At 40.8% G+C, this 27,120-nt stretch overlaps 3 protein-coding genes across 5 annotated transcripts; 1 reads left to right on the forward strand and 2 right to left on the reverse strand.

Moving 5' to 3' along the window:
- Positions 1 to 568: 568 nt before the first annotated feature.
- Positions 569 to 2,432, reverse strand: msx3 (muscle segment homeobox 3). Its single transcript, XM_010737543.3, has 2 exons — positions 1,642 to 2,432; positions 569 to 1,306 (listed from the first exon to the last, which is right to left on the reverse strand). The coding sequence occupies exons 1-2, from the start codon at positions 2,000 to 2,002 to the stop codon at positions 900 to 902; spliced, it is 768 nt and encodes a 255-aa protein (XP_010735845.3). The 5' UTR covers positions 2,003 to 2,432; the 3' UTR covers positions 569 to 899.
- Positions 2,433 to 11,087: 8,655 nt separating this feature from the next.
- si:ch211-217g15.3 (uncharacterized) lies at positions 11,088 to 24,561 on the forward strand. Of its 2 annotated transcripts, none has more exons than XM_019259589.2 (5): positions 11,088 to 11,692; positions 23,052 to 23,125; positions 23,305 to 23,368; positions 23,507 to 23,544; positions 23,638 to 24,561. In XM_019259589.2, the coding sequence occupies exons 2-5, from the start codon at positions 23,118 to 23,120 to the stop codon at positions 24,365 to 24,367; spliced, it is 840 nt and encodes a 279-aa protein (XP_019115134.2). In that variant the 5' UTR covers positions 11,088 to 11,692; positions 23,052 to 23,117; the 3' UTR covers positions 24,368 to 24,561. The 2 variants fall into 2 exon arrangements, with proteins under 2 accessions (XP_019115134.2, XP_027133163.1); XM_027277362.1 differs by lacking the exon at positions 11,088 to 11,692 and adding an exon at positions 22,754 to 22,772.
- On the reverse strand, positions 24,562 to 26,103 carry fuom (fucose mutarotase). 2 transcript variants are annotated; one of them, XM_027277367.1, is made up of 7 exons: positions 25,931 to 26,103; positions 25,649 to 25,717; positions 25,487 to 25,557; positions 25,279 to 25,377; positions 25,102 to 25,175; positions 24,823 to 24,874; positions 24,562 to 24,708 (listed from the first exon to the last, which is right to left on the reverse strand). In XM_027277367.1, the coding sequence occupies exons 1-7, from the start codon at positions 26,013 to 26,015 to the stop codon at positions 24,700 to 24,702; spliced, it is 459 nt and encodes a 152-aa protein (XP_027133168.1). In that variant the 5' UTR covers positions 26,016 to 26,103; the 3' UTR covers positions 24,562 to 24,699. The 2 variants fall into 2 exon arrangements, with proteins under 2 accessions (XP_027133168.1, XP_010735847.2); XM_010737545.3 differs by lacking the exon at positions 24,562 to 24,708 and having other exon boundaries at positions 24,762 to 24,874; positions 25,931 to 26,102.
- Between the last annotated feature and the right edge of the window lie 1,017 nt (positions 26,104 to 27,120).

Genomic DNA, 27,120 nt, shown 5'->3' on the forward strand with positions numbered 1-27,120 from the left:
AGCTTTGGATAATTTCGGTACAATATAATCAGACTTGTATCATTAAGGTTAATATTTATTGTACTGCAACAGGCTGTTGGTAACTTTCTTTACCTCACCACCTTATAACTTTGAGTTTTATTATGTCTATATTAACCACAAAAGTGTGTTTTTGAATGTGGATGACAAAAATATTAATGCTCTACCAAATTTAAAAACTGTCCTTTTCAAGATGAGAAATCTTTAAAGGCCTATGAAGTAAAACATTCACATGGACATTTTTGTGAGTTATTGCTTCAATCCCAAAGCTCATCTTCCCTTGCGACATTAAAATGACTTCAGTAACATAAAAAACATGGACTTAAGTAATTACAGAATAAAGGCTCCCAAAACATGAAATCTGAAAATTTTATCCGGAAAAAAAATAAAAAAAAAATAGCTCAGTGAGAGTCCGTCATTTAAAAAAAGAAAAGATAAAAAGAAAAAGAAAAATACTTTGCTGGATACTCTGCAAAAATGACAATGTTAACAAATAAATGACCGTAAAGTAAATCAAAAATGACAATGTTAACAAATAAATGACCGTAAAGTAAATCTTTCATATATTTTTATTAATGTTCATAGAAAATTAATGAAAATCTATGAAAAATGACAGTCGAGTGAAAATATTTCACTTTGTTTCTGTTCCACGTTAAATGAAAATACTTTGTTTTAATTTAAGGCAGGCTGCTCTGCCAATGTATTTGTGTGAAAAATATTCCTCACACTTTATTCAACTTTACACCATAACGAAAAAGTATTTTACATTAGATTTCATATAAGAACTCAGGACATTATTTTGTAGTATTGGTTGTTTGCTGATTGAAGGCATTTTTTTTAAAGGCAGCTTTCCCGGCGATGCAGTTCAAAGTTAGCGAGGGTTAAGACAAGTAGTACATCCCATATGGTCCACTGAATAGTCCTGGGACAGGTAGGGCAGGCCGTGGTCCGTTCAGGGCCCCGTACAGGGACGGTGCGCCCATCGGTGCGCTCAGGGGGAAGGGAAAGGCGAAGGCCGGCAGCAGCGGTTTCGCGGCCAGTTTAAGCTTCTCCAGCTCGGCCTCCTGCAGTCTCTTGGCCTTGGCCCTGCGGTTCTGAAACCAGATCTTGACCTGGGTCTCTGTGAGGCTGAGTGAGTTGGAGAACTCCGCTCTCTCTGCGATGGAGAGGTACTGTTTCTGACGGAACTTCCTCTCCAGAGAAAGCAGCTGAGATGTTGTAAAAGGAGTTCTGGGTTTCCTGTTGTTCTTGTGTTTCCGTAGATTGCATGGGGTCGGGCTGGGGAGTCCTGAAAGTACATTTAGAAAGTCAGCAGTGCATCGGAGAAAAAGGTTCTGTCATATGGGTTAACTTATCTCTGAAAGTGGCTTTGCCAGTTTGGATTTTATATTGTGCATGGACATCAAATACAAAAAAGAAATGTAATTATGAGCATTTTTTTGCAATTATCAAAGGTCATCATCTAGATATTTATCAGTGTACTCTATTAGAGACCAGGGCTATGAAATATTTTGATCATTCGCTATTTCATGCACGGTTGGATGTTTCCAGAAAAAAGACTGCTGAAAATATTAGCACAAGTTTTTCAGAGCAGAAAGAAGAAATAGAGTATCCTTCACTCACTTGGAGGGGATGCGTATGGAGTCTGACTCCAGGGACTCGTCTCCTTGTCACTGAGGTCCACCGCCTCTTGTTTGGACCGATGGAGTCCCCTCGGTGACGCACACTCGATCTCGTCTGCCCGGGGACAGCATGAACCAGGCTCGGGCGAGTGGATGCTTCTGTCCGGCGTCCTGTCCGATATGAGTGATTCCACACTGAAAGGCAGATCTAAACTTTTGGTTTTACATCTTCTGACAGATGACATGTCCAGCTCGTCAGTCCCCATGCCACCAGCGGCTCGGTCCTTTGGAGAGGTCTCCCCCGGATCGGCCGAGGGCGTTGATCCCTGCGCAGGATTCATTACGCACGACTGAGGTGCCATACAACCAATTTTCCTGCCGCTTTCTCCGTTGCTGTTTTTGTTTTCGTGTATTCACTCGAGGGAATCTGTGTTATTGCTTAGCTTCCTCCGATGTTGCGCAGCTGCGTGGTAAACTTCAGTTTTTACGCACGGACTTGCCTCTCTTCCAGTGAAGTGCCATAAGTTCCTCTCTCATCTTGCCGCCTGCCTATCAGTCTGTCGATGTTTCCACGTGACCCGGCTACAACAGTTTCTGATAGGCCAGGCTTGTAAAGACAGTTTTGTGGTCCACTTTATGTGTCTGTGGTGCCTTGACAGACAAACCTCCGATCAGGGGCGGAGTGCAGAATTCTGAGTCTCCAAAGTAACCCCCCCTCCAGGTGTTATCAGTCACAACAAACACAACCAACAACCATAGAAATGATACAAATCGTAATTTTATACTTTTAAATTGACATTTTATTTTCTCTTATTTTGATTAAATTCAGCTAATATAGTATTCTGTTATTTATGTTCAATCCAACATGGACCATCAAAAATCTTTGCTTAAATAACTTACTCTACTCTCACTAGCTGCACTAATTAATATTTTTTATATTAACAGTAGATCATACGACTAAGTCTAATGCAAAAGTTGTGGATTGTAGTGTAGATAAAGAATTATTACCCAGCTCTATGGAGGATTTTAGCATGGTTTCAAGTCATTTCATTGCAAGCCCCAACATTACTTTTATTCACTCTCACCGCTGACATTACCTTGTTACATACACCTTGTTTTCATTAGCTGCTCAACAGTTTCTAAAAACCTGATGTACACTACCTTCCCAACACCAAATGTCTGACAGCCAAAGTTAGCATCTAACTGGTGAACACAGTGGAGCATTTAGCTGCTAAAGAAACAGATATTTAGGAGTTGGTGGAGACCAACAGGTACACAAACATGACTCCTAATGCATGTTAATATTACTTTGTGCCATCTTAGAAATTGTTTGCTACTATGCTCATCAGCTTGTTGATAATATGTAAGTGTTGTGTTTACAGATTGTTCTGTGTTCTATTCTCAAAAAAACCCCCATAAAAACAATGAATGTGGGTTTAACAAAAAACTGACCCCAAAACATCACCAGATGAATAAAAGTATACTAGTATAATTTATTTTTTACTATGTTACCAACACTGTCGTGCCATTGCTTGTGGTAGGGCCTCGTCTAAAAAGTTGTGCTTGAGAATATCTTGACAGTAGTTTATCACTGTGTTTCATTAGAGCAGTAAGGCAATCTAGGCTGTGATTTACACTACTTTTTATACTCTTAAGAGTTATTATCACCATAAATTTCTATCTTGTGACTTGTAATCAAATTATCTATGGCTGTGTATTGCCCATATTTCAACCTATTGTGTTCATTGTCTGCAGTCCCTCCGAGAGACAGTAAAACCACAACTAATGTTACAGAGGCCTATTGAAGAGGCCCATCCAAATTGGTTTTGTTTTTCAGCTCTTCAAATCAAGTCAAATAATTTCCAGTGAAACTCAATATGTGCAACCTTTTTCTCTCTCATGAGATCTATTGTTGGGCCTGCAGCAGCACACTGACTTTATGTCTGTAGGACAATTGGTTAAATGAAGTTAACTGTTTCTCTCCCCGAGGTACATTTCAGCTTTGATCCTGCTGCGCCTGGCGCCTGTCTGCTCTCTCTCCCCCTCTCCCTCTCTGTGTGACAGTGATAGATCGCTGGGTAACCATACAAGCTTTCAATGACTGTAATTTAGTGCCCAACAACATTACATTCTCCTCTATTTACTGTGAATATTACCACTCTCACTCTCCTCATGTTTGAAAAGGGATGTAGGGCTGGCTGTAATGTTTTGTTTCTCTTCCATTGTTTTATAATGAATAAGTAAATGATATTTCCTGCTTCACTCTGAGTTGCACGCACATGCCAGAAAAGTCAGCAATGAGTATTTTGGTTTTTGAGAAAAGAAAATCTATCTATAGCACGATAGCTCCCCTACGTTTTTTTGTATAACCAAGCATCCCTGTCATTTCTATGTATTCTTTTTCAATATATTTGGATAAAACCAGATTATTATTATCTTTATTTATCTTTTGTATTTTTTCACATGATGGTGTTTTACCTTGTATTATATTGTTTTAAAATAGGGACAGCCTAACACTTATAATTATTGCACTGTGTCATCGTTAGCATTTGCTAATTGGCAATAAACACAGTGCTAGACTCATGGCATTGTCATTATTTTTGCAGGTCATAACCTCGCAAGGTAGTTGAACTTGCGAGATCATGAAATCATGCGAGAATCTATCTTACTTCAAGCTACGTGACTGTCCTGTGAGTAACTGCTGGCAGCTACAGCGTGAGTTTTGGCATCAGTTGTAACACAACTAGAGAGTACTTCTTCATTGAAAGAAGAACAATGACAGCACTGATGGCTTCTCTCGATGGAAAAGATATTTTCGCACTTCTACCAACTTTCTTTGGTAAAAGTTTGATTACAATGTATGATTCGTTAAACTGATCAGTGAGAGTTCATCTGCGATAGACAGATGATTCATTCAACCACCTGCCAAGTTTTTTGGGTTTTTTTAGCCCCTGCTCTTTTCTAAACCATTTCCAATGACTATCTAGATGGTTCAGTATAACAAACCTTTTTTTCCTTTATTGGATAGTGTCAGGTGAAGAGGCAGAACACATGGGAGCGGTGGATGGCATGCAACAAAGGTCTAGAATTGAACTGATGATGGCTGTGACCATGCAGCTATGCAGCATGACCTGTAACCTTACAAATTTCAATTTTGTCCTAATGATGGCTCAGGATTAAAAGTCAAGGAATCATAGAATTATCAATAACAAAGTTATCAGGATTCTGGAAACAACAAATGTTTTTCGTATACTTATGCCAATTCATCCTGTAAATGTTGAAATTATTCACTAGATAAGTGAAAACTTTGACCTGTCTGTAGCACTAGAGGAATAGTCAGTGGTCATAGGCTCTTGGGTAATATTCATACCTTATACTTCAGTTTATTACTTTAGTTTCTCTTATGACTTGAGAAGCTTCAGCTGCCGTCAACTACTCTCACAAACACTTACACACACATTTCTGCACACCTTGCCAAAATGGGGAATTGTTTAAGGAGGTAATTGTAGTTTCCAAAAGAGTTCTGCTTTTGAATGAAACATGTTGAAGCAGGCGCTATATATTTAATTTTTAAATCATTCTCTTTCATGAGAGTTGGCAGGGCTTACAGCTATCCTAAGTAAACTTTGGGGAGGGGGCTGGATTCATGTGGGATAAACATTTATGAAACACGCAGCGGGGAACTTTGCGGTGAAAGTGTATCGTCTTTAAAAGAGACGGGAGGCCTGCCTGGTGAAGCATAACAGAACATTATCCTGTGTCTGAGTGGAACTGCCAACATTGGTATGTCAAATGTGAGGTCACAAACCTTCCTTTATTTGACATTTACAATTAAATTACCATCTGTATGAATTCTCTTTATCTTCACTGACAGAATGAAGTGTTGATTGCCACATGCACAAGTATCATATTTATAATTTGGTTCATGTCATGCAGAGATGTGACCGAGTCAGCTTTACTCCTGTTGTGATCTTAAATTGGTCTCTCGGCTTGAAACACAAGTAACAAGTCAGGTCTCACATCCAAATGTAAATGACAAGTGTGCAATCACAACTCATACCTCAGTTCACTACCACTTTATTGTCTGAAATAAAACATATCTTGACATTTTAGTAGCATGTTGTATTTTAAATGAATCAAAGCTATGCTGTTTCATCCTCATTTTATACACAATCCAAGTGAAATCTCTGTACGACTGGAATTGTAGTCAGACAAGATTTCAGTTCATAACTCTTCTAGTTTGCGTATCATCAGTGAGTTTTTCTGTGACTAGTTCATTTCCTGCCATCACATGACTGTGTCACATGGCAGAATCAACGCGACACGGAACAAAGATAAAGCTAATTCTCCCTTAACAGCTGCCATCACATGCACTGTGATCATTTACTATTTTGTTAAACCTACTTAATAAGCACCAATTATCATTTAGGCAGCACTCATACTGTAAATTGGCATGATTGATATGCATTAATTACTGAAAAAATAAGGTCAAATTTACGGGCTCACTTGGCTCCAGCTCGGTTTCACTCAGGCCCGGTCATGCCAATCATGCCAAAGAGGATGTTGAGGGCCTGAGGTCTTCCCAGTGATGTTTCTCCTTATCTGATCAGAGCTTGAAGGGAACTGCAACAACACGTCAGCTTTGATTAGTTGTTTCATTTTTCCCACCGTCAGCACATTGTGACATGTAAGCTGCTACTCTTTTTGCACCCACTCAAGGTCAGGCCTAACCTGTCAACCGTGGAAAAAGTCAGATATGATCTACTGACCGTATAACGTACTTAAATCTTCTCCTTCCTCCAACCTGCCTCAGGTAGTGCTGAGCCTCAGATATCATCTGAGAACACTTCTCAGGGTGTCACAGAGTAAAACGTGACAGAAGGATTAACCCAGAGTGATTAAAGGCCACTTAAGGTATCAGTGTACTTCAAAGAAAGTGCTTGTTGGATGGTTGAACAGTGTCTGAAAGTTCCTCACCCCACACTGCTGAACTTCTCTCTCTAACTTTATTCTTTCAATCTTCTGTCACTTTTTGTGTAAATGCCTTCTGGAAAAATTGTTCGGGGTGGTGCACCATTATCTCCATTTGAGCACTCACCACATCCCTCTCTGTGATGGTCCACCTTGCATTAGATTGCTGCCTCATAGCATCAGATGTGGCTGGGTGACACATTTTACAAACCTGTTCTTTCCAAGCATAATCTTGCCTTTGGGCGTTACTTGAGGCAGGAATGAAAATACATAATAACAGTAAAAGTAAGCCTTGGGCAACTTATTAGGGCCCGAGTATGGCACGCTGGGGCGAGGCCCTATTGGATTTCAAATGCTGAACGACGTTTAAAAGTAAATCGCATTTCCGACAGCCCATACCCCCTCGAAAACTCATGAAAATTTGCCTACCCCCCCAATGTTGGGCATAAAATTACGCATTTTGGGGGTCTCACACATGGACGTACGCATATGGCTCTACGGCGCCACCTAGGTGTGAAAAATTTGGAGGGAGTATGTAACATGCCGAGACACACAAAAAAGTCTCTTGTTGACCCGGGCTACAGTGAAGCGTACAGCATCAAATTTTTGTCAAAGTTGGACTTTTCGTGTTTTTGGGGTCATTTCCAGGGGTCGCATTTGAACGAACTCCTCCTAGGGATTTCATCCGATGTGCTTGAAACTTGGCGTGTGTGTTCTTAAGGCCTGACAATGAAAAGTTATCAAAATCGTAAGTTTTTGCTTTTCTGTGTTGGAGGGGCGGGGTCACAAAATTTGCCGTGTTTTTGTGAAATTTCGACATGCTATAACTGGTGGCGACAGGAAGTGTCATATTTACTTGACGCTAGCTTTCTCCAGAGTTTTGGAGTTTTCATGAGTTTTCATCAGAGGGCGTGGCCGTGACGGCGGGTCAAAGTCAACGGTGCCGATTTTTTCGAAAAAACATGAGACTCCATTGACTTTTTGGCTGATTTTCAGGCAAAAGTGTTGGGCTATGATATACTTTCTCAGAGCTGTCTGAAACTTCTTGTGGTTGTTAAGACCAATATTATGCACAATTCGGCTGCATAATATCATTTGGTGGGCATGGCAAAAACGCTCCATAGCGACCCCTTGAACTTTTCTTTTAGGCAGCCCCGCCACAGTTTTGGACACAGAGTTATGAAACCGAATTGTAGAACATGGCAAGACCTACAAAAAAGTCTCTTGCAGCAATGGGCTATGATGAACAGGAAGCAAGATATTTAAGAATGAAAATCACAATTTTTGGTTGACAAGGGGGTCATATTTCAACGAACTCCTCCTTGGGATTTTATCCAATTAACTTCAGACTTGGTAGGTGTGTTCATATAGACTTCCTGAGTAGAGGTTATCAAAATTATGAATTTTGAGGAAACGGTGTGGGCGTGGCCATCTATAAAAAGATTCAAAGAAGAAATTGGCAGGAAGCACATGCTGATGGCTTGTGATTCAGACCGATGTTATGCACATTTCGACGTGCGCACATGTGCGAGGGCCCGGCCATCGTTGCTTGCAGCTTTAATTTTTACATTTCATCTTGTGTTATGTATCATAGTACAGGACAACCAGGTGGACCACAATGACCACATCTGAAGAAAAAAAACAAAAAGTCACATAAATTTGTGTTTGTTTTAAGCGTTCATTGTGAGGATGATATCTTAGTCATTTCCTTCTTGAGGAGGACATGCTGGGGACTCACATAGCAGATGACGCTTGAAACCTTTGTAATTACCCGATGGGTTGTTGATTGGTTAAGTGCTTTTCATTTATCCTCTATATGTTAGCACGAGTCTGCTGCCAGGGGAAAGCGTTGACAGGCGAGCAGCGACCGGGTTATTATGCCTCTGTGTGTTTTGTATGTAGGATATTGGGTTTGGTGACAGGAAGGCGCGTTCCACATGGCGTCTGACAGAGACGAGAAGAGTGGTTAGCTGATGGGCACTCGGCAGTGAGTCTTTCCCGCAGTGCCAGGTGCTAACAGGTGAACACAGAGATATTGTTGCTGTATTGTTGTGATCTGGGGACAACCGGAGGGGGACAAAGGGAATCGGACACCCTCTCTGGACCTGGAGCGAACCAGGGGTTAGGGTGAGCTCAGTGACAGTGCTGACAGCAGGGGGGTGGACTCGGATGGTAGCCTGCACTCAGTGATGATAATGATGATGATGATGTTAGAGGATGACCCACTAACAGAGGCTAGTGATGTAAAATTATCATAGGCTCTTTATTGTCTGGCTATGATAGCAGACGTAGGCGTTGTTAGGATGAGGCTGATGACAGCAGATGAGCAGGGGACATCACAGGGCTAATGGAAGTAAGAGAAACCTGACACACACACAAAACACACACTCAGACAGAACAACTCTCCCCATGCAGCGTCTGAGTCTTGAAATATAGAGAAGCTCAGCTATAAACTACTGAAAACGTCTCTGAGTGTAATGAGAGCAGCATTCCAGTGGTTCACTGTGGGACACAGAGGCCTTTCAGGATTTGTAGCTATTTTGTGGTCGAATGAATTGACTGGAAATGTTACAACATATAATACATACAGTATTATCTTCTTCACTCCCATTCTGTCTCTTATCTATTCCAGTTCCTCTGTTTCCCCCTGCAGTCTGTAGGTTTACATTGAATGAAATCTCACAAATGTCTCTGCCACAGCCTCAGTATCCCACTTTGCCTCTCAATGAATTGCAGAACCAAGTCAAACCACAGCACAGTGGGAGACGTTACTGAACACAGTCTGGTGTAGCCCCACTGGAAGCTGAAAATGGCGTGCTGATTTGTGTCAAACAGCTGTTGCTGATTCACCATTTGCAAATTAGGTTAAACATTTCCCAACAATATTAAAATTGACTTCTCTGAAACCACTCAAGTGATGGCAGCTGCACTGCAACATGCTGGGATAATTTAAACTGTGACAAATCACACAGCAGCACCTGTTGAGAGATGACTGGTCCTCTGAGACACTCAATTAAAGACAAAACATCAACTCATAGTGCTCAATTCCTAATTTTTAGACTATTACACCTCTTTGAGTTGAAAAGGAGACTAATAATGTTTAACAACTCCTGGTACAATACATTGCAATACTTAGTGTGACTAGTATGTGACTGAAAAATGTATTACAATGTTAGTTTGAACAGTGGTGACTCAACAGTTAATACTGTCAGTTTGTTGTCTGTCAACTTTGTTATTGACTATATCAAACCCTGTATTATGTGTACCACGCAGTGAGCTGAGTTAGGTTCCACTTTCATGTCTGCACAATCATATGTAGCTGCCAGTTAGTACAAAGACAGGAAATGGGGGTGGGAGGGTGGGAACAGCTAGCTTGGTTACAGAGTAAAAAAAACAATAAATAAACAAACTATAAGGTCTTAGTGACCATCATACTCAGACCAGCGGATCTTGGTACCGTTGGACAGAGCCAGGCTAACTGTTTCCTCCTGTTTTGAGTTTAGTTGTCTTGGCAGAAATCACTAGTAGAAGATGGTGTATTTTTTTTTATCCAAGAGCAAAACTGAGAGAGAGAAGTCACTTATTCGCTTATTTTTCAGTTGCCAATGAGTATACCCACTTCTAAATTCGCTCTGATGCATATCATGTTGTGCGAGCTGGGATTTTTTTTTAGGATAACGAAGACATGACATAGTTGGACCAAAGGATGAAGAAGCAATAACTTATATTTCGTTCATTTATAGTTGTCTCACTCACCCATCTGTCGGCCAGTATTTATTGCAAAATCTGCACTGTCTTCTGTGTCTGTGTTCATTTTATAAACATCTTTATTCCATGAAATCAAGCAGCAGAGGCTAATATGCAACTGTTTATTGGCTAACACATAGCATTATACTTCATTGGACAGCTTGTGACAGGCCACTACATCACTGGGTATTACACTAGACTTAAGAAAGGACTTCTGATACATTTTTCCTCAGAGCTTGTGACTCACGTTGACTTCAAAAGATGTTCTTGTCAAGTCGATAACGTCAATTAATTATAGTATCATCTTGTACTCGAGACTCTGATCATCTTGACCACAGAGAAGGCCGAAACTGGAACAAATCGGGGTTACATGCCTTGCTTTGGGGCATTTTTGCGCCTGCTCTAGATGGTGGGAATAACCCTTGGCATTCGCTTCCCCTCATGCAGATTTTTCAGGTCATCAGTGGATTTGAAGCAGTCTGACGTTCTGGTCACACGCCTACCTCTTAAACAAATTCTTTACTTTAACTCTTTTTTTCATCTCATCTCTTCATGCGAATACAGATTCTACATTTAAAATATATTGTTCGATTAAATAATATTTAGGACACTAACCTGTGTTTGTGTGAGAATGTGTGCCTGTGATCTCAGCACAGTGACAACCTGAACAAATATGCTGAGTTGATTCTTCTGAGATTACAATAGATTCCACGTCGTCTCATGAAGCTCTGAAAGAGATGGGAGGGCACAGCAGAGGCCCCTGAATAAACAACCATTAAATTCTCCCTACGCCTCTATGAGGAGAACATTCAGACTTGGGGCCGCGCTTTAAACAAACCGAAACACAAGCCAGACCGAAACAGCATTAAAACATAGGGAAAGGGAAGATTGTTCGAAAAAGGAAGCCCATTTACTTTCACTACTTAATCTTTTAAGATTGGACGATTGGGAAAAAAAAAAAAAAAGAGGCAGATTAGTGGACAGGCAGATAAAGCGAGGAAGATGGGCGGAGGGAGAGAAGAGGGGGATGAAGTGGATGAAGGAGAAGATGAAAGCTTTGTTGTGCTGATGCTTAATGAGCTGGAAAACACAATTGAACTTCTCTGACTGTGGAAATTGCTGTGAGGGCATCGTAAATTAGCGCCAGTGTGGGAGCTAGCCTGCTGACAGAAAAGGGGCTTTGTGTGGTGAAGGCTTCTTCACAGGCCTGCAGTCACTGAGATCCTCACAGCGGCATCGTGGCTCGATCTGTCGCACGACAAGGAGTTTGGCGGTTACTCTCGAACATGGACAAGGCAACAGTTTGGCAGCATTTTTTGTGCGCTCCTCATGAGGTGATTCATGTTCTCTATTCTGCCATCTTACCTGTTGATCTACGTTTGCCAAAAAAAAAAGAAAAAAAAGAAACGTTATTTACCTCTGTCGACCTGATCTAAAGCTCATTTCTATATATGTGTCATGCTACCTGTGGATTATTATTATTAGGCCAGAGAAAAAAACAGACAGACTGAGATACGACATAGTGGGTAAGGGAGAACGGGAGTGAGGAGGAGATGGGTCTCACTCTTTTCTAATATTTAGTGAACTCCAAAGGGTGACTCTTCATTCTGGCTTTGCAGGCTTGGCACATGCCTTCTGTTACTAAGTGGCTTCATATTGAAAGGCTCTGCGGCCGCTATTCTCTCTCCCACTGGGTGCCAGCCTCTCTGCCCTGGCAGCTGCTGGGCTTTAGAATAGACCCATAGTTTCCCCTCTGCAGGTGAGCTGCACAGCCAAAACAGGGCCCCTCAAAGGCCTTTTCAGTGCCTCAATAGGAAACTGACTTGGGGAGAGAGGAACGGGCACACAATGGTCGCCTTCTCTGGACATAGAGAAGATGGAGATGAGCTATTGGGGTGCTGCTTTAGTGTTGCTTATAGCCATGTCGAGGAGAGGTGATGAGAGAAGAGAGGAGAGGATGAGTTCCCCCTGTTAAGTTTTTGAAGGCGTGGTTCGTTCCCCTCAGCGTTTTCTTTTTTTTTTTTTTTTAGCTCTGCCGCTGCAGTGCAGGGATGTCCCGTCATCCTGCGTCTCCGATGTAATTGCCGTGCCTTTGAAACCTGACGAAACAAAATGTTTTTTCCATGTCCTGCGGTGGTGGAGGGGTGACACTCACTTCTATCCACACCTCCCCTCTCTCCACCCCCCACCTCCCCTCCACTCTCATCCCAGACCACTAGCTCCAGCAAAAGTCTTCCCATGCCGCCATAAAGAATGCACCTCCCTCTGCTCCCTCTCACCTCCTTTTCATCGTTTGCTTTTTAACTTTTATTAGCAACAGCTTTCACTGACACATCAAGAGTTGGCAATGGAGAGATAGGGCAAGGGAGGGGATGAGAGATGGAGAGAGAGTTTAAAAGTGTGGGGATAAACAGGAGTGATGAAGGAAGGAAAGGAAAAGAGGGTTATCCTTTCTCTTTGTTGATAATTGCAGCATGTCCACATCCTGTCAAACTAGAACCAAAAACAAAATTACAATTTGACAACCTGGAATCTCTGAATCTCTGCCTTCAAATTATGACTGGGCACTAATTCCTATCACATTCCCCTTTTAACTGATTTGAAACCTCAGCAGTCCATACGTTATTGATTTGGTCATATACCACTCCCTACACAAACTGTAGCGGAAAAATCAAAACATTCATGTTTACCTGTTACTCAGCAGCAAGTTGTATCTTCAGGGCTATTTTCTTGATCTCACAGATGTCTACTATTTACCTGGAATGATAAAAAGTGTGAAACTAATGTTAAAAGCCAACATTCCCACAGCCTGCATCACTCTGCTGAAAACATTTTATCATTCCTTGCAGAAAGTAAACGTCTTTGTGGCAACAAAAGAAACATGCTTCAAGATACAATCTGCTGTGGGACAGCAGATGAAGTTTGCTTAGGACACACTATATGCCTGAATCATGGAGTAACCTCTGCAGTGCTGATGTCACAGATGGGTATGATTATTCTTATGTCTATATAAACAATAGAACAAACTGTTTGTTGCATCTCAAAATAAGTTTAAAATGATTAAGATTAGATATCAGTGAAAGAACGTGTAAAGTATATGTTGACTAGACATCCAGTAATATTGGACAGTGGATGTAGTGTACAACAGTGAAGAAGAAAACATGCTTTTAGTTCTGTTTCTGAAAAGTTGTGCTCAGTTTGTGGAAATACTTGGTTTAAACGCAATGCCCACCCCCCTCCCAGCAAAGGTGTTCTCATGCTGTGCAATTGCGAAAAAATCGTGGAAAATGTAGACCGCTGGTGGCTGCTGGGCTGGCTGCAGCATTCCAATAAAATTATACAGCTTCTTATCACTTAACACTTTTTCGTCATTGATCTCTTTTAGTGTCCCTTCAGCGAATACGTTTCGCCTCGTTCCTTGATGATTAAAGCTACTAGTTCTTCTATGATGGGTTACATGGGTTGTGTAATTAATTAGATGAATCAATTACGCATTAGTTTGAGTTGAATCGATTTTTTTTTTTTTTTTTTTGTAAAAGTGATAGCCCCATCTCAGCATGAAATCTCAACTCTTAAACATACACATTTCTTTTAAAACTTGTGTGATTTTGTTCTGGTATACAGAAATATTTCCATAGCATATTCTCTGGTTATTGTTTACCTTTCACATGAGATTTTAAACATGCAGTCGTCTAAGAGATTATGGAGCCTTTAGCTGTCTAATATAATTAAGTTGGGTAAGAAGATGCTATCAGTCCCTGTCTCATTTTTCCTCTCTTTTCTTCCTCTCTCCCTCCTTCCTTCTCTTCCTCTAATCAGTTCCACTCTGTTATTGCTGGCCCCGGGCTGTTTACCTCTTTGCTTAACTGCTTTCACAAGCATGAGACCAAAAGCCTGCTCGAATGTCTCCACAGTCACTGTGTGGCTGACCTTACGGCGGTTGTTGCCGTCATTATGGAATCAATGCTCACTGATCTTACGTTCCTCACACCTTCTTAAACCAGGAATCGTTTTTCCCTCTGAAGTGAGTCAACCGTTTTTTAAAAGGTTAAGTGGTGAATAGGGGCTCTCAGGGGCTGAGTGGACTGACAGAAACAAACTGTGACCACAGCCCTGTAGGACATTTAAACGCTATGAAATCCAGGACAGACAGTTCGACAAAAGTTTTGAGGACAGACATGCTCATGAATGCACCATGCTTCATGTACTATTTGCTCTGAGGTTTTGAGAAGAAAGAAGCATTTTCTGCAGTTAGGCCAGCTGGGAGTGATTTAGTGACATTAGTAAAATCCTATTCTGGCAAGCATCTATCCTCAGGGATAGTTTCATAGGGCTATGTAAACCAATAATGTAATAGTAACCTTTTTTAGTGAGATTCATCATGTGTTGGCTTGTTTGCAGAGGACACATTGGGCATCATTACTGTTAGTTTAATTTGAAAGGAGCACTGTGAGTTTTGACTCTCCTGATATAACATTTAACTCTCTTTATTGTTATAGTTCCTTAAACACACACAGTATTCAGTACAGTGCCTTCCACTGCCTCTGAGATACAAAAAAAAACAGGACCACAGAGGCCTGCTATGTTTATGTTACAGTTGTAACTTTTTCTAACATGAACTGCAACATTTCATGGCAAAAAAAAAGTTGTTGTGTGCCTGTAGGCCAGTACAAAAAGCAAGTCTGTAACTGTTAACTCTGCTTTGTGCACCTTTCAGCACCCCACTTGAGTACTTGATCCTTGACTTTCTCCACATCATCATCACATCTCAGTACAAATGATAAAGAAGAGAACAGATTGAATATTCCTCTTAGACGTAATGTCTTCAAACATGCAGTAAAACACACCTTTGAACCGACACTCGCCAAACAAAACAAGATTCTCTCTTACCAAACCTGCTTCTCAATAAAAGAAACACAATCTCAACTTTGCGGCAGATTTGCTTTTGCATGCTATTTAATAGGCTTACAGCGAGTAAGTGGCAGCAAGTTATCACGTATCAGTAATAGTTACCCCTTTTCCTTTCATGCTGTGTCTCTCTTTACACTGCTGTTGTCTGCGTTCTGCAGGTATGTAATTATGGTTTGAAAAGGTTGGAGCCAGACTTTCCACAGAGCACAGCGTGGGAACAAAGCAGGGGTCTGGGATGTGAGGTCAGGGAGCACAGTAGCTGTACGGTGGCTACAAACTGCAGAGATAGACATCTAAGGAACAGTCATCTTCAAGAAATGAAAGTCTGTTCGTGGAGTGGATTCGAAGGTCTGACTCACATCCTCTGACTGCGGCGAGGATAGTTTACGTGGCGCTGAATGATATGTAATGAGCAACTTTGCAATCCGGCATGAATAGAGGTTGTTATAGTAGCTGCAGTTGATGAACGATGCATTACATGTAACAGGAGTCCACAAATCCGATTACAATTTGTCATTTTGACACCGCACAATTACTGAACACAAAAACACACACATAAAGAAATCTCTGAATGATATAGGGGGGCAAATAGACATTGTAAGTAGTTACTAAATATTGGAAATAACACAGATGAGATGAGATAAATGTTGATATATTATTAGATATAGTTCTTTAATATCTGTATTTTTTGGAGTTTGTTAGATTAAAATATGAAACAATTGTACAACAATTGTCTGTTGAGTTCAACAGCATCACATATTTTCAAATCCAAGATGCATTTTTTGTTACATTAAATGCAAAGTCCTATCTTATCTATAAGTATTCCCATTTCCCTGCAATTCAGATGATATAATGTTCTTGGAAAACATTGATCCTGATGAGAAAATATAAAACAATTCTTCTTCTCTGTATTTATAATACTGGGCCAACATCATAGGAGGTTAAACATTTACAGAAAAATCTATAAATCTCTCTATGAGTCTACTTCCTGTTCTCCTCGTGGCCTCATAATAAACAGTTTTGTGTTTTTAATTTATTGTTTTTTTTATCATAGTTGTCATTAGAGTATGTAATGCAACTTCTTGTCCTTCTCTCCCATAACTTTTAAGATCAGTAGGTTAGGAAAAATTTGGGACAGTCTGTCGTTGCTGGAAAGTTTCTTTCTAGTATGATACTACAGATTTTGAATTTTAGGGTGCTGGAAAACTTACATCAGATACTTTTAGGACAAATTGGTCCCTCTTTGGTAGGAAACAACATTGCTGCAATGCCAAGCCTGCAGATGAGAACAGCCCTAGAAGCACTGCTTCAATTAGTTGCGGATAAATGATGACCAAAGATTAAGTAATCATTTTAAGTGAATCAGCTTGGTTTGACATTCTTTGTCACCAGGGAGTCTGTAATTATCCTCTCAGTGTGTAGCAGAAAAAAATCATCGCTATTTGAAGTACGATGCACAAAAGGAGGCATAAATCACATTCCCTGACAAATAACAGTCTTTTCGAGGCTGAGCTTGCGATTTCAAGGAGTGTATGAACTTGGAAAGATGAGAGTTTTGTCAACTGATCATATCTGTGCAATATCCTTATTTGTATTGAGAGAAAAAAACAAAACAGAGGAGAGAGTAAAAAGTTTCATCTGCCGACATAACTTCACAAAGCAGGCACATGTTTCTTTAATAAGGATGAAAGCGGTGTGCTCTTGTAACCGGATCTCTCTGTAGCAGGCAGCTTTCCATCAAGGAACAGCAGGATCCTCTCTTTAACCCAGGAGCATCAGGACAGATGGGACCGTGACATGCAAAGAGACACAGACACAAATTCAGAGCGTGACAAACACTGAGAGGACTTCTGTGATCTTATGGACACGATGTGTAGTGAATGCTAAGGGAAAGGGCAAGAACATCTGTAACACCTGTACTCACTGTTAACACCTGTATCGCCCTCGCTACCCTCTGTCGTCTTGACAGTGTTTCGCAGGATGTGCTCCCTGCAGGGCGCATTGAGCTGACGGCTCTGTGATGAATTCAGTGGTGCTGGGGGTCGGAGGTTAAAGGTTAGGGGTACTCCAGCTGGCAACCAGGGCCGCAGTGGACTCCAGTGAGGAGGCATTCAGTGGCTGGAGCAGGAGGGGGAGAAGTGGGAGGCAGAGGAGGGGAGGAGGCCGAAGCTGTTTCTTTTCCTGTTTTGTTTGATGTACTCCACCCTCAAGGCCTTCTCTTTTTCCCTTTTGGCATAAACCATCACTATTCTTAAAACACTGAAAAACAAAATCCCACATGTAGCACTGACTTGTATAGATTTTTATATTAACAATGGGTCACGTGTGGTTCCGTCCAGCTCTGTGGAGCTTTATATCGAGGTTAAGCTCATTGCTTTGGTTTGCTGGCCCGTAACTTTACGTTTTTTGGTGTGTGTCAGTTTCGGTCACAGCAAGCAGCTGTTTTATACTGATAAAGCTCGAGAAAACCATTGTGCACTACCTGCCCAGCCAACAACAACAAAAAAAAAAAAAAAAAGAAAAAATTGTGACTATCGACATAGTTGTAGACCAAATGCAGAGCTAAAAAGAGAGAGAATATTGTACTTATATTTCAGTGTTGTGTTTACAGTTTGTTTCCACTGCTCCCAAGACATAAAAAAATAAGTTATCGTGCATTTAAAGGAGATAACAGATAGATAAATATGTGCTAACTCTTCTGTGAGTGCACGTCAGTGGTCAGGTTCCTGAACTTCCCTTGTTTATCCTGTAGAGGGCACTTCTTTTAATTAATGAGCCAGATGTGCAAAGTGTTGGCATGATGTGGGTTTCATTTAACAGAGTTTTCCAAAACTTTAGTTCTCCTCAAGTGGAAAAAAGTGTTTAATGAGAAGCGTCCAAAACACAGTAAATAGCCATTAAACTTACTTTAACAGCTCCCACATGTTTACTGAGTTTATGAGGGGTGTGATTGAGGGAGGATAAGGGTGTATGGCATGTTTGTGTGCGTGCGTGTTTGAGAGAAAAGGGGAGAGAGAGAGAGAGACCACCTGAGCTTCGCCTCTCATTATTGCGTCTATATTATAATATTTTCATGGTTGATACACGCTGTCAAAGCAGGGTAATGGCTGTGTGTCAGCTAGCGTTGCTAATGGCCATCTTTCACACAGATACTCAGATCAGCTTTTCAGATTAGCCCCCCCTGGATAAAAAAAGGTCAGTCATACTCCTTTGCGTCGCCTCTCCAGCAGACAAAGAGCTTCCCAGTCTTCTGTCATCAGTTACATAACAGACAGAGGGGAAAGTTCCTCTGTCTGTCTGTCTGTTGCAGCTCCTGGTCCACCTCCCCTCATCCACCTCACTTGTCATCAGCGCTATTGTTGCTGAAAAACTGTCTCAGGCATCACATGTGGAGCCAGATAGTCAGGTGGCTCCAGGCCCCAGACTGACTGGCTCATCGCTCCCCTCATTTTACCCCACCTAAACTCCCACCTGTTCACAGAGGAGACGTTTTATTGAGCATTAGCACTGAAACATGTTACAGCTGAAGTGCTTGCATGCAACTGTTGAGCAGATGGCTCACTAATTCTTTCTGCGGCCACTTCATAAGTCTGACGGCTTCCTTGTTCAAACCATCGTCACAACATTTCATGTTCGCCTCTGCTCTTCCATGGAGGTCCTTCCCCCAGCCCTGTAATTCGTGCGGTTAAACTCCATCATGAGATGTCTAATGTGTGTTTAATGGGTGTTGGTGAGGCATCAATTAAGTTAATTGTAGATCATTGAGTTAATTTTAGTTATTTAGAAAACCCCAGCTTTACTAAATGTTGTGAGTGTGGGGGATATGACGGAAGAGTGTGAGTAAAGACAGAGGGGTGGTTAGCCTCAAATACAGCCCTGTGCTCCGGGACGACCTTTATAGGATTTACTGATAGTAATGACAGTGATGATGAGGTTATAGTGCTGATGATTGTTTTAGTGTGGAGGAGTGACTTTTCTTTTTTCATACGAGGCGTACAATATGTTCATTATCACATTTCAAACAGCGATACAGTTTGCGTTGAGATTTGGAGTCTGATGTCTTCAGCTGATTGTCGCCTGTTAAATATTCTGTTTTCTATTTGTTTCTTTGCCAGTAGAGAAGTCTTGATAAAGATGCCACTTTAAGTCAAGTTGAAACATGATGGATGCATTCCTCAGTCCTAGCAGTAATAAGCAGTTATTGGTTTTGGGGCATATCCAGGACATCAGATCCTGCACTTAAAGTTACAATTTGAAGAGAGCGCTGTCATCAGTAGCAATGACATATTAATCTACTATATCTGACTACACATTGTGCACGTGTGTATGTAAGTAAGAACTTCAAACTGTGCACACATGCATTCATGCTCATCCACACACTTCACTGCACTACACCTCATGCAACAACTGTGTAACAGAAACATCAGGCTAAATGAAGCCAAGATCATTTATTTAAAAATGGGAATTCAGTCAAATATTCATTTTGGTGGTTTCCCCCATAAATTGCTGCAAGCTGCAACATTTGGAGCATGTTTTCTATCCCAGATTTACGGGCATAAATCATGACTTAATGCTGCATTTAAATAGTTACAGACAGGCAATTTATTCTTGGCTCACTCCTTGCATTTGTGCAATAACCTCATGTGACTATGTGTGTGTGTTTCACAGTTTATTGGCAGCAATCATTACTTGCTGACAACTCCCATTCGTTCTGGTCTTTATTGATGCTCTCACATTTTCTAAAAGGCTTGTCGTTCAGATGACGCATGCGCGCACACACTTCGCACACACACCTAACCAACAGGAGATTACAAGAAGAGGGAAATATGTTTGCTCTTACACTTGGCAGATCAAACCAAGCCTCTCATGACCTCTGGAGGTGTCAGGGCACACTTTGTACACACCACTTCTAAAGATTCAATTATCTCAACATTACCTGCAGCCAATTTGAAAAAGGAGAAGCTGGAGAGAGTGCAATGTTAGAGGCTCATTAAGAAATATTCCACCATCTTTCATGCTTGTTTTGCTTCCAGGCTTGATAATTGCACTACATAAACTTCTTTACCACCACAGACAGGTAAATACAAACCTGTAGTGGGTCATATATCATCCCAGTGTGATACAGTAACACGTAACTGTATGTATGGTTTGTATCTATGGGCAAATCAAAGCGATATATTTTGTTTTTTGTTTTTTTGATTGCAGGTTATTTTTTTTTTATGTATAATCATTGGGGTTTTTTTCTAGCCTAGAGACAAATGTAAATTTTAGTGGCTACAAAATGAAGGTTCTATATTTTTGGAAACACACCTACTTGCTTTCTTGCCAGGAGTGTATTGCTCCTATAGTTTTATAGTCAAACCTGTGCCATGGCAGCAGCTGGTTAGCTTAGCTTAGTATAAAAGCAGTAAACTCCAGAACACAGCTACCATGGCTTTGTCCAAAGGTCAAATGTCCAACTACTAAAACCTCCTACTCACTAATTAACACATTTGGTGTAATTTGTTTAATGCAAAAAAACATGTTTTACGTGAGTTACGTAAAAAAAAATAGAAATAATAAAAATGGAAAAAATTCAATATTGAAAACAGGTATATTTAAAAATGCTTTTGAATACATTTCCTTTAAATTTCACTCACTGGTGTTCATTTATATTGCTCCTGTGTTACACACACGTACCATTGCTACTCTGAAAAACTACCTTTCCTGACTTTTCTACTATTAGTACGACTGCTTTTAAACCTTACAACACTTCATCACCTTATTGGAGTGACTGAGACACAGTTCAGTCCCATTGGAGAGCGACTCATTTGCTGAGCTGCAGCACTCTGCCAACCAGAAACCACAGAGGAGAGCGTGTTTTCCTGTAAGCCTGCGGGACCATCAGAAGTTCAGGGAGCAGAGTCATGTGGTTAATCTGTGCTGGTAGCTGCTGGGCTTCACATGAAAGCTGTTTCACTGATGTGTGCAGGACATAGGGGGGGTGAATTGGTAGAAGCTTCAGCACACTTTATCCATCAAACCTTCCTTCACTTTCAGGGCTTTGGAGCAGCAGGATGTCTTCTGCCAGGGTTGTGGTTTCTGGGAGACAGACGGAGCATTTCCATAATGGCTCACATCCTCCATGTCAGTTTAACAGCCAGCGTATGTTTGTCGCCAGTATGAATCTGGCAACAATGTATTTATGAGAGTCTTGCTGAGAGTTAGATGAGAAAATTGATGCCACCATCGCGCCTGTACAGTAAATATTAAGCTAGAGCTGGTTAGTTTAGTTTAACAGGAGGAAACAGCGATCCAGCTCTATTCAAAGGTAACAAAAATAGGCCCATCAGCAACTATAGAGTGCACTAATTTCTACGAATTAATAATAATTGTAATTAATCTGTTTAATGTAACAGGAGCCTCATTTAAATATATATAGAAACCTGGTTTGTGGTTTCACAAAGGTACTTTTGGACCAAACCATACCCAGTTTCACCCTGTTTCTAACTAATATCTAACCAATTCCTGCCCGTAGCTTCGTACTTCATACTCATACATACAAATATGAGATTGGTATCAATCTTCTCATCTAACTTTTAGCAGCAAGACAATAAGTAACTATATTTACTGGATATGTGTAACTATTCCTAAGTGTGGAGTCTGAATACAGTAGTAAAAGCTGAATCAAATGATTCCTTGTCAATATTTCAGTCAAGACGTGTGGTATTTGTTTGCTGAGGCAGAGCCTTTTTTGGGTAGGAGACAGCAGACCACTCAGTGACCTGGGAGTGGGGCTAGTCGAGGGGTAACATTGGACTTGTACATATGGATCTGATAGAGAGGGCAGATAACCAGCAGACGCGGTGGAGCCATCCCTTGAACAGAGCAGGAAGTGTGTGTCTGTCTGCGCCTGTTCTACTGTACAGTGTGTATATGTGTGTCTGCACATGTGCTGAATCCTGTTGTCATGTGTCATTATTAGGCCATACGTTAACTTAATGACTCTCCTACTGATGTATGAAAAGTGAAAGAGGTGTCTCGCAGCGGCTTGAAGGAGGGAGCGCCACATGCTGAAACACTGAGCTGAGATGAAATCGCATTCTTGAAGCATTAGATTAGTTTAAATTAGTTTATGGCAGTGTAGATGTTTAACATAGTCTCAAAGTTAAAAGCTTTCTGCCTTGGCTACATATCACACACCTTTATTCATATAATAAGTTGTAATTTAAACTACTTATTTCCCTAAAGCCAATGTGAGGCTGTTTCAGCCTGTGTTTTAGCGCGTGATAAGGATCTAGGCATGGCCGTAGATTAGAGCTGACACATTCGATAGCTCCTTGAGTAAGCGTTGTGCCTGGCACTAAGATCACAGACCAATCATCTGCCTCCAGTCTACAGTGGATGTGTATGTGACGGATAATTAGTTGTTTTAAACGACTGAAGCTGTACACAGGAGGGAGTGAGTCTGCGTCTGAGAAAGTTCCTGTAGAAGAAAGCCATGATGTGTATTGTTGCTTCATGGTAATATCATACATGTACAATACTCTGATACAGCTCTAAATAATATACATACATATACACACACACACACACACACACACACACACACACATATATATATATATAAGCTGAGAAACTATAATGTTAAAAAAATGTTGCTAAAGGTTGTTTTATTACTTTCAAATGAAGAGCCACTTTCTTAGCTTTGAAAATTAATTACTCGCAGCTGACATGCCTGTACCCTGTACAAAGGTCGGATTGTTTTATTGGTGGAACTTTGGACTTTTTTTATTTCCACAGCAGGTAAACTGAAGTAAAAGACTCCGTGTTGGTCAGATCTAAAACCTCGTGCTCAAACCAAGAACCATGTTGAGGTAAAAAAAGTTACAGATCTCTTTCAAATGGTGACTCTGATTGCGGTAGTCGTTAACCTGGTTATAATGTTTAACAGTGTTTAGATTACACTGGTACAGAATTTTGTTTCTTTGAAGTATCTGTTGTGTAACGTCTGTCATAAAGTCTCGACATTAACCCTGAGTCTCTTCACTCGTAGGTTTTCTTTAATCGTGTGTCTTTCTCTGATATTTGGCATCACAGCAAAGCCATTTAAACCCGGGGTATGTATATGTTGCTCCTGGCTCTCCACAATAATACACTGTACAGCCTCAAATCATATGATAAATTATTCTGGATGAATTTAAAATGACAAACATGTTTTGGACCGCAGTCATGTAATATCTGTGCTCTTTTCTCAGAATAAACTTACAGATGAAGCATACCAGGACGTTGTTGTGTAAGTCGTAATTTCCTTTAACTAAAATGAAAGTCAAGAGTCTTATCTTCGACTGAGGAAATGCAGGCTGAGATTGCGTGATTTTTATTTCAGGTCCATGGATGACAAAGGAAAGATGTCCTGGGGAGTGGAAGTGGAGCCTCCAGAGGACTTGGATGAAACTGACTTTGCCATCGACCCTCGCATGAAGATTTGGAAGAATATGATGAGCAGCGGACAGAATAAACCCCTGAAGGCCGGAGAAGACTCTGATAAGCTGTTCCACCCTTCAATGACCGATTTAATCAAATTTCAGATGCAAAACCAGGGAGTTTCTGCTTTTCTCTCTGCTTCAGAGCACTCGCAGAAAGATGACTCGCTGAAACTCACTGAAGACTCTGACAAGCTGCTCCACTCGTCAGTGAGTGATCTCCTCAAAATGCGTATCCAAAACCAGGGAGTTTCCGCTTTTCTCTCTGCTGCAGAGCCCTCGCAGAAAGATGCCAACATGAAGTCCTATCAGGAACCAGAAGAGGATAGAGATGACATCGATCACCCTGCTTTCAGTGACTCACTGAAAGAACCCGAGCAGGACTGGGAGAAGGTGGTGCATGAATATCTGGCCCCACTTACGGCTCAAAACAAAGGTGGTGCAAAGGTCCATGTTGTGCACTCTGAACCAGAGATGGACAAGGACGATCTATATCATCCCAACTTCCAGCCTGTGCAGATGGAGCCGCTGGGACGTGAAGTAGTGGGTGAAAATGCTGCAGCTCGGGTCGAAGAGCCATTTCAGAGGAAGTACAATGAACCAGAAGAAGATCTGGATGATCTCTATCACTAGTGATCTTTTCAACAACTCAACATGTATTGATCCTTTCATTTATTTCAAATCAGACATAGTTTATAAAGATAAATAAATAAATCCTAAGTGTCATTTGAATCCATTAAACTGTCCTTAATAATCTGAATGAACAGATCTAAATCTGAAGTGTTGCTCATGTGTATCCTAATAATAAAGATACTTTAACACACTCATCAGGGACTCCATGTGTTTTATTGAAATGTATGTACAAAGCAGTTATTTATAAAGTACAAAATCATTCTGCTCAGTGTAAACTGGAGATTAATGAGATCATATTTACAGTATTAATTACATATAAAACAACTGTGAATTTACAGCTCCTGGTGGAAAATAAACAAAACTGAAAATTAGTTTTATGCAAAAAATTCATTTATTCATTCATTCATTTATTTTCATTAGACATGTGTCAAAAATTAACGTCAGATAATCATTACTTGAGGAATGACCCCCTTCTTCAGTATCAGGTTACCATACAGAGCTGTCTCCCTGTGTAGACAGAACAGAGGAAACAATGAAAGAGAAAGTTGTAAGCTGTATTTTTAAAGACTTTTAGACATTTCTGTTGTGCAAAACATAATATCCAATTAGTAAAATTAGATATTAGCCTGGCTCCAGACCTCTTAATGAACAAGGTTTCTCTAGTAGTAAAAGCCTGCGTACACCGAATGAAGCGATCAACCACAACATTTAAATGCGGCAGAGAGAATACACACCCTGTTGCCACAACAGCGTAGGCTTTCTTGGCTCGTTCATAGAAAGCAAACCTTTCCACCTTCTCAAGCGGAGCCTATGTGTAAACAGAAATCAACACACAAAATATCAAAAATCAAAGAAGTTACTCTGTGTTACCTACTGAAATATTTAATCGGGAGATGGACAAGCCATTTTACCGCAGACCCAGCCTGATGTAGGAGTGTGTTGTAGGTGTCCCACACAGGGACAGGTAAAGACCTCAGTTTGTCACTGTCTACCAGATCCATGACTGCGGCCTGTGGACACAAATTAATATATATTCAGATGAGATTTAAAATGTAGGCTACAGTGTCATTAAGAAGACATCACTCAGTGGTTTTAGTTTCAGATGTATGTGTCCCGTACCGGAGAGGGGACGTAGGTATCTAGTGGCAACAGCTTTAAAATGGCCTCCAAAAGCTGTGGGATTCCCAAACCTGCATGAAGACACAGACACAGCTGGAAAAATAAACTCACTCTCACACTCATAAATAATTTTTTATTGACAGATACATGTTAATTACAAACCATCAGCTCTTATCTCTGTTGGACCACAAGCACAAATGGAAGATGATGGAAAGTTTGCATCAGCAAGAACTGAAAAAAGAAAGACAAACACCGAGTCAGTGAATGACTACATTTGTAGTTATGTAGCTGCAGGTAAATCATCACGTGATCAGTCCTGCTCTGTCACCTGTCACACTGCTTTGTTGACTTGAACTTTCATTAGCCTACAGGCTGTACAAATGCTAAGGGCTAGCACAGCCTACGTAGAGAGGCGAGCTATGTGTATGTGATTAAATATCGTACCCAGTTCATCGCCGTGGCCCATTTTAGCGAGCGCGTACAGTAGTTCAGGTGATAAAACAGAGGGGACCCCCTTTAACACGACCATCCTGAAGCCTCACGGAGACAGAGAGGCTTAACGCGAGGAGAGAGCAGTCACTGCAGCTTACTTCCGTTTTCGTTTCCCGTAGCTAGCCGACATGCTAGCTCATAAAAAACATCAAATAACCGCCGTTAAACGAGAAAAGATCCTCGCATATATATAACGTTGGGATACACTGTTTGTCTGTCAAGACAAATTTCAGACTGTTTTATGTTTTGGTAATCCTGACGGAGTTTTTTTATTTTTGTTTTTGTAAGCGATATTATCTTGCTTCTTCGTAGTCTTTGTTGACAAAACGCGTCACACGTGATCAGGAGCTCTTCTCTGATTGGTTAGAGCGGCTCTCACGGCGAGTCTCTTTCACAAAGTTTTAATGCGATTATTATAGACCCCTCGCTCTGTCTGTAAGCCTAATTTATATCACAGTTAAATCTATTTTTATTCGTAATATGTAAATATAATGTTGGGTTCAAGCTAGAGTAAAAAGGCAAGAAAAATATGCACTACGAAAGTGTTAAATGCCTTAATTAGTATGAAATAAGGCAAATATTAAGCTTGTGTTCGGTTAATTATCTTGAACTATGTGTCACTTTTGCAAATAGACCCACATTAAAAAAAAGCTATCTTATGACTCTGAGTAGCCCGAAACTAGAAAACAGGGTGGTGTATTAGTCCGACAGACTTCATATTCGGTCAATCTTCTGTCTATGTTGTTTCTGACACCCTTGGGTGGGCATAATTCAAAACAGACACCGGTGAATGTGTGTTATTCGGTCTCTGGTGCCAAAAATGTGAGATAATGAAAATATTTGTCAGATGAAAACCACTCCACCCGGCCTGTTTCATCTGAGCCAGAGAAACTCTCAGCTGGATGGCAGAAAAAAATGCTGAGGAATCCTTTCCAGGACCGCAGATCCTGGTTCTAGAGAAAGAAAAAAAGAAAAAAAGAAGAAGAAGAAGCGGATCTGCATATAAAAAGGCTTTTATAAAAGTCAAGTCACACTTTAGCATTGCAAGCTTGTGGGGTTTATACACTGAATTTACAACCCGTATACAGCTGCTGTTAATAACCAACAGGGGATATATGTTGGTACTTTATTGCGTGCTTTTA

The sequence above is a fragment of the Larimichthys crocea genome, chromosome III (genome assembly GCF_000972845.2).
Source record: "Larimichthys crocea isolate SSNF chromosome III, L_crocea_2.0, whole genome shotgun sequence".
NCBI lineage: Eukaryota > Metazoa > Chordata > Actinopteri > Sciaenidae > Larimichthys > Larimichthys crocea.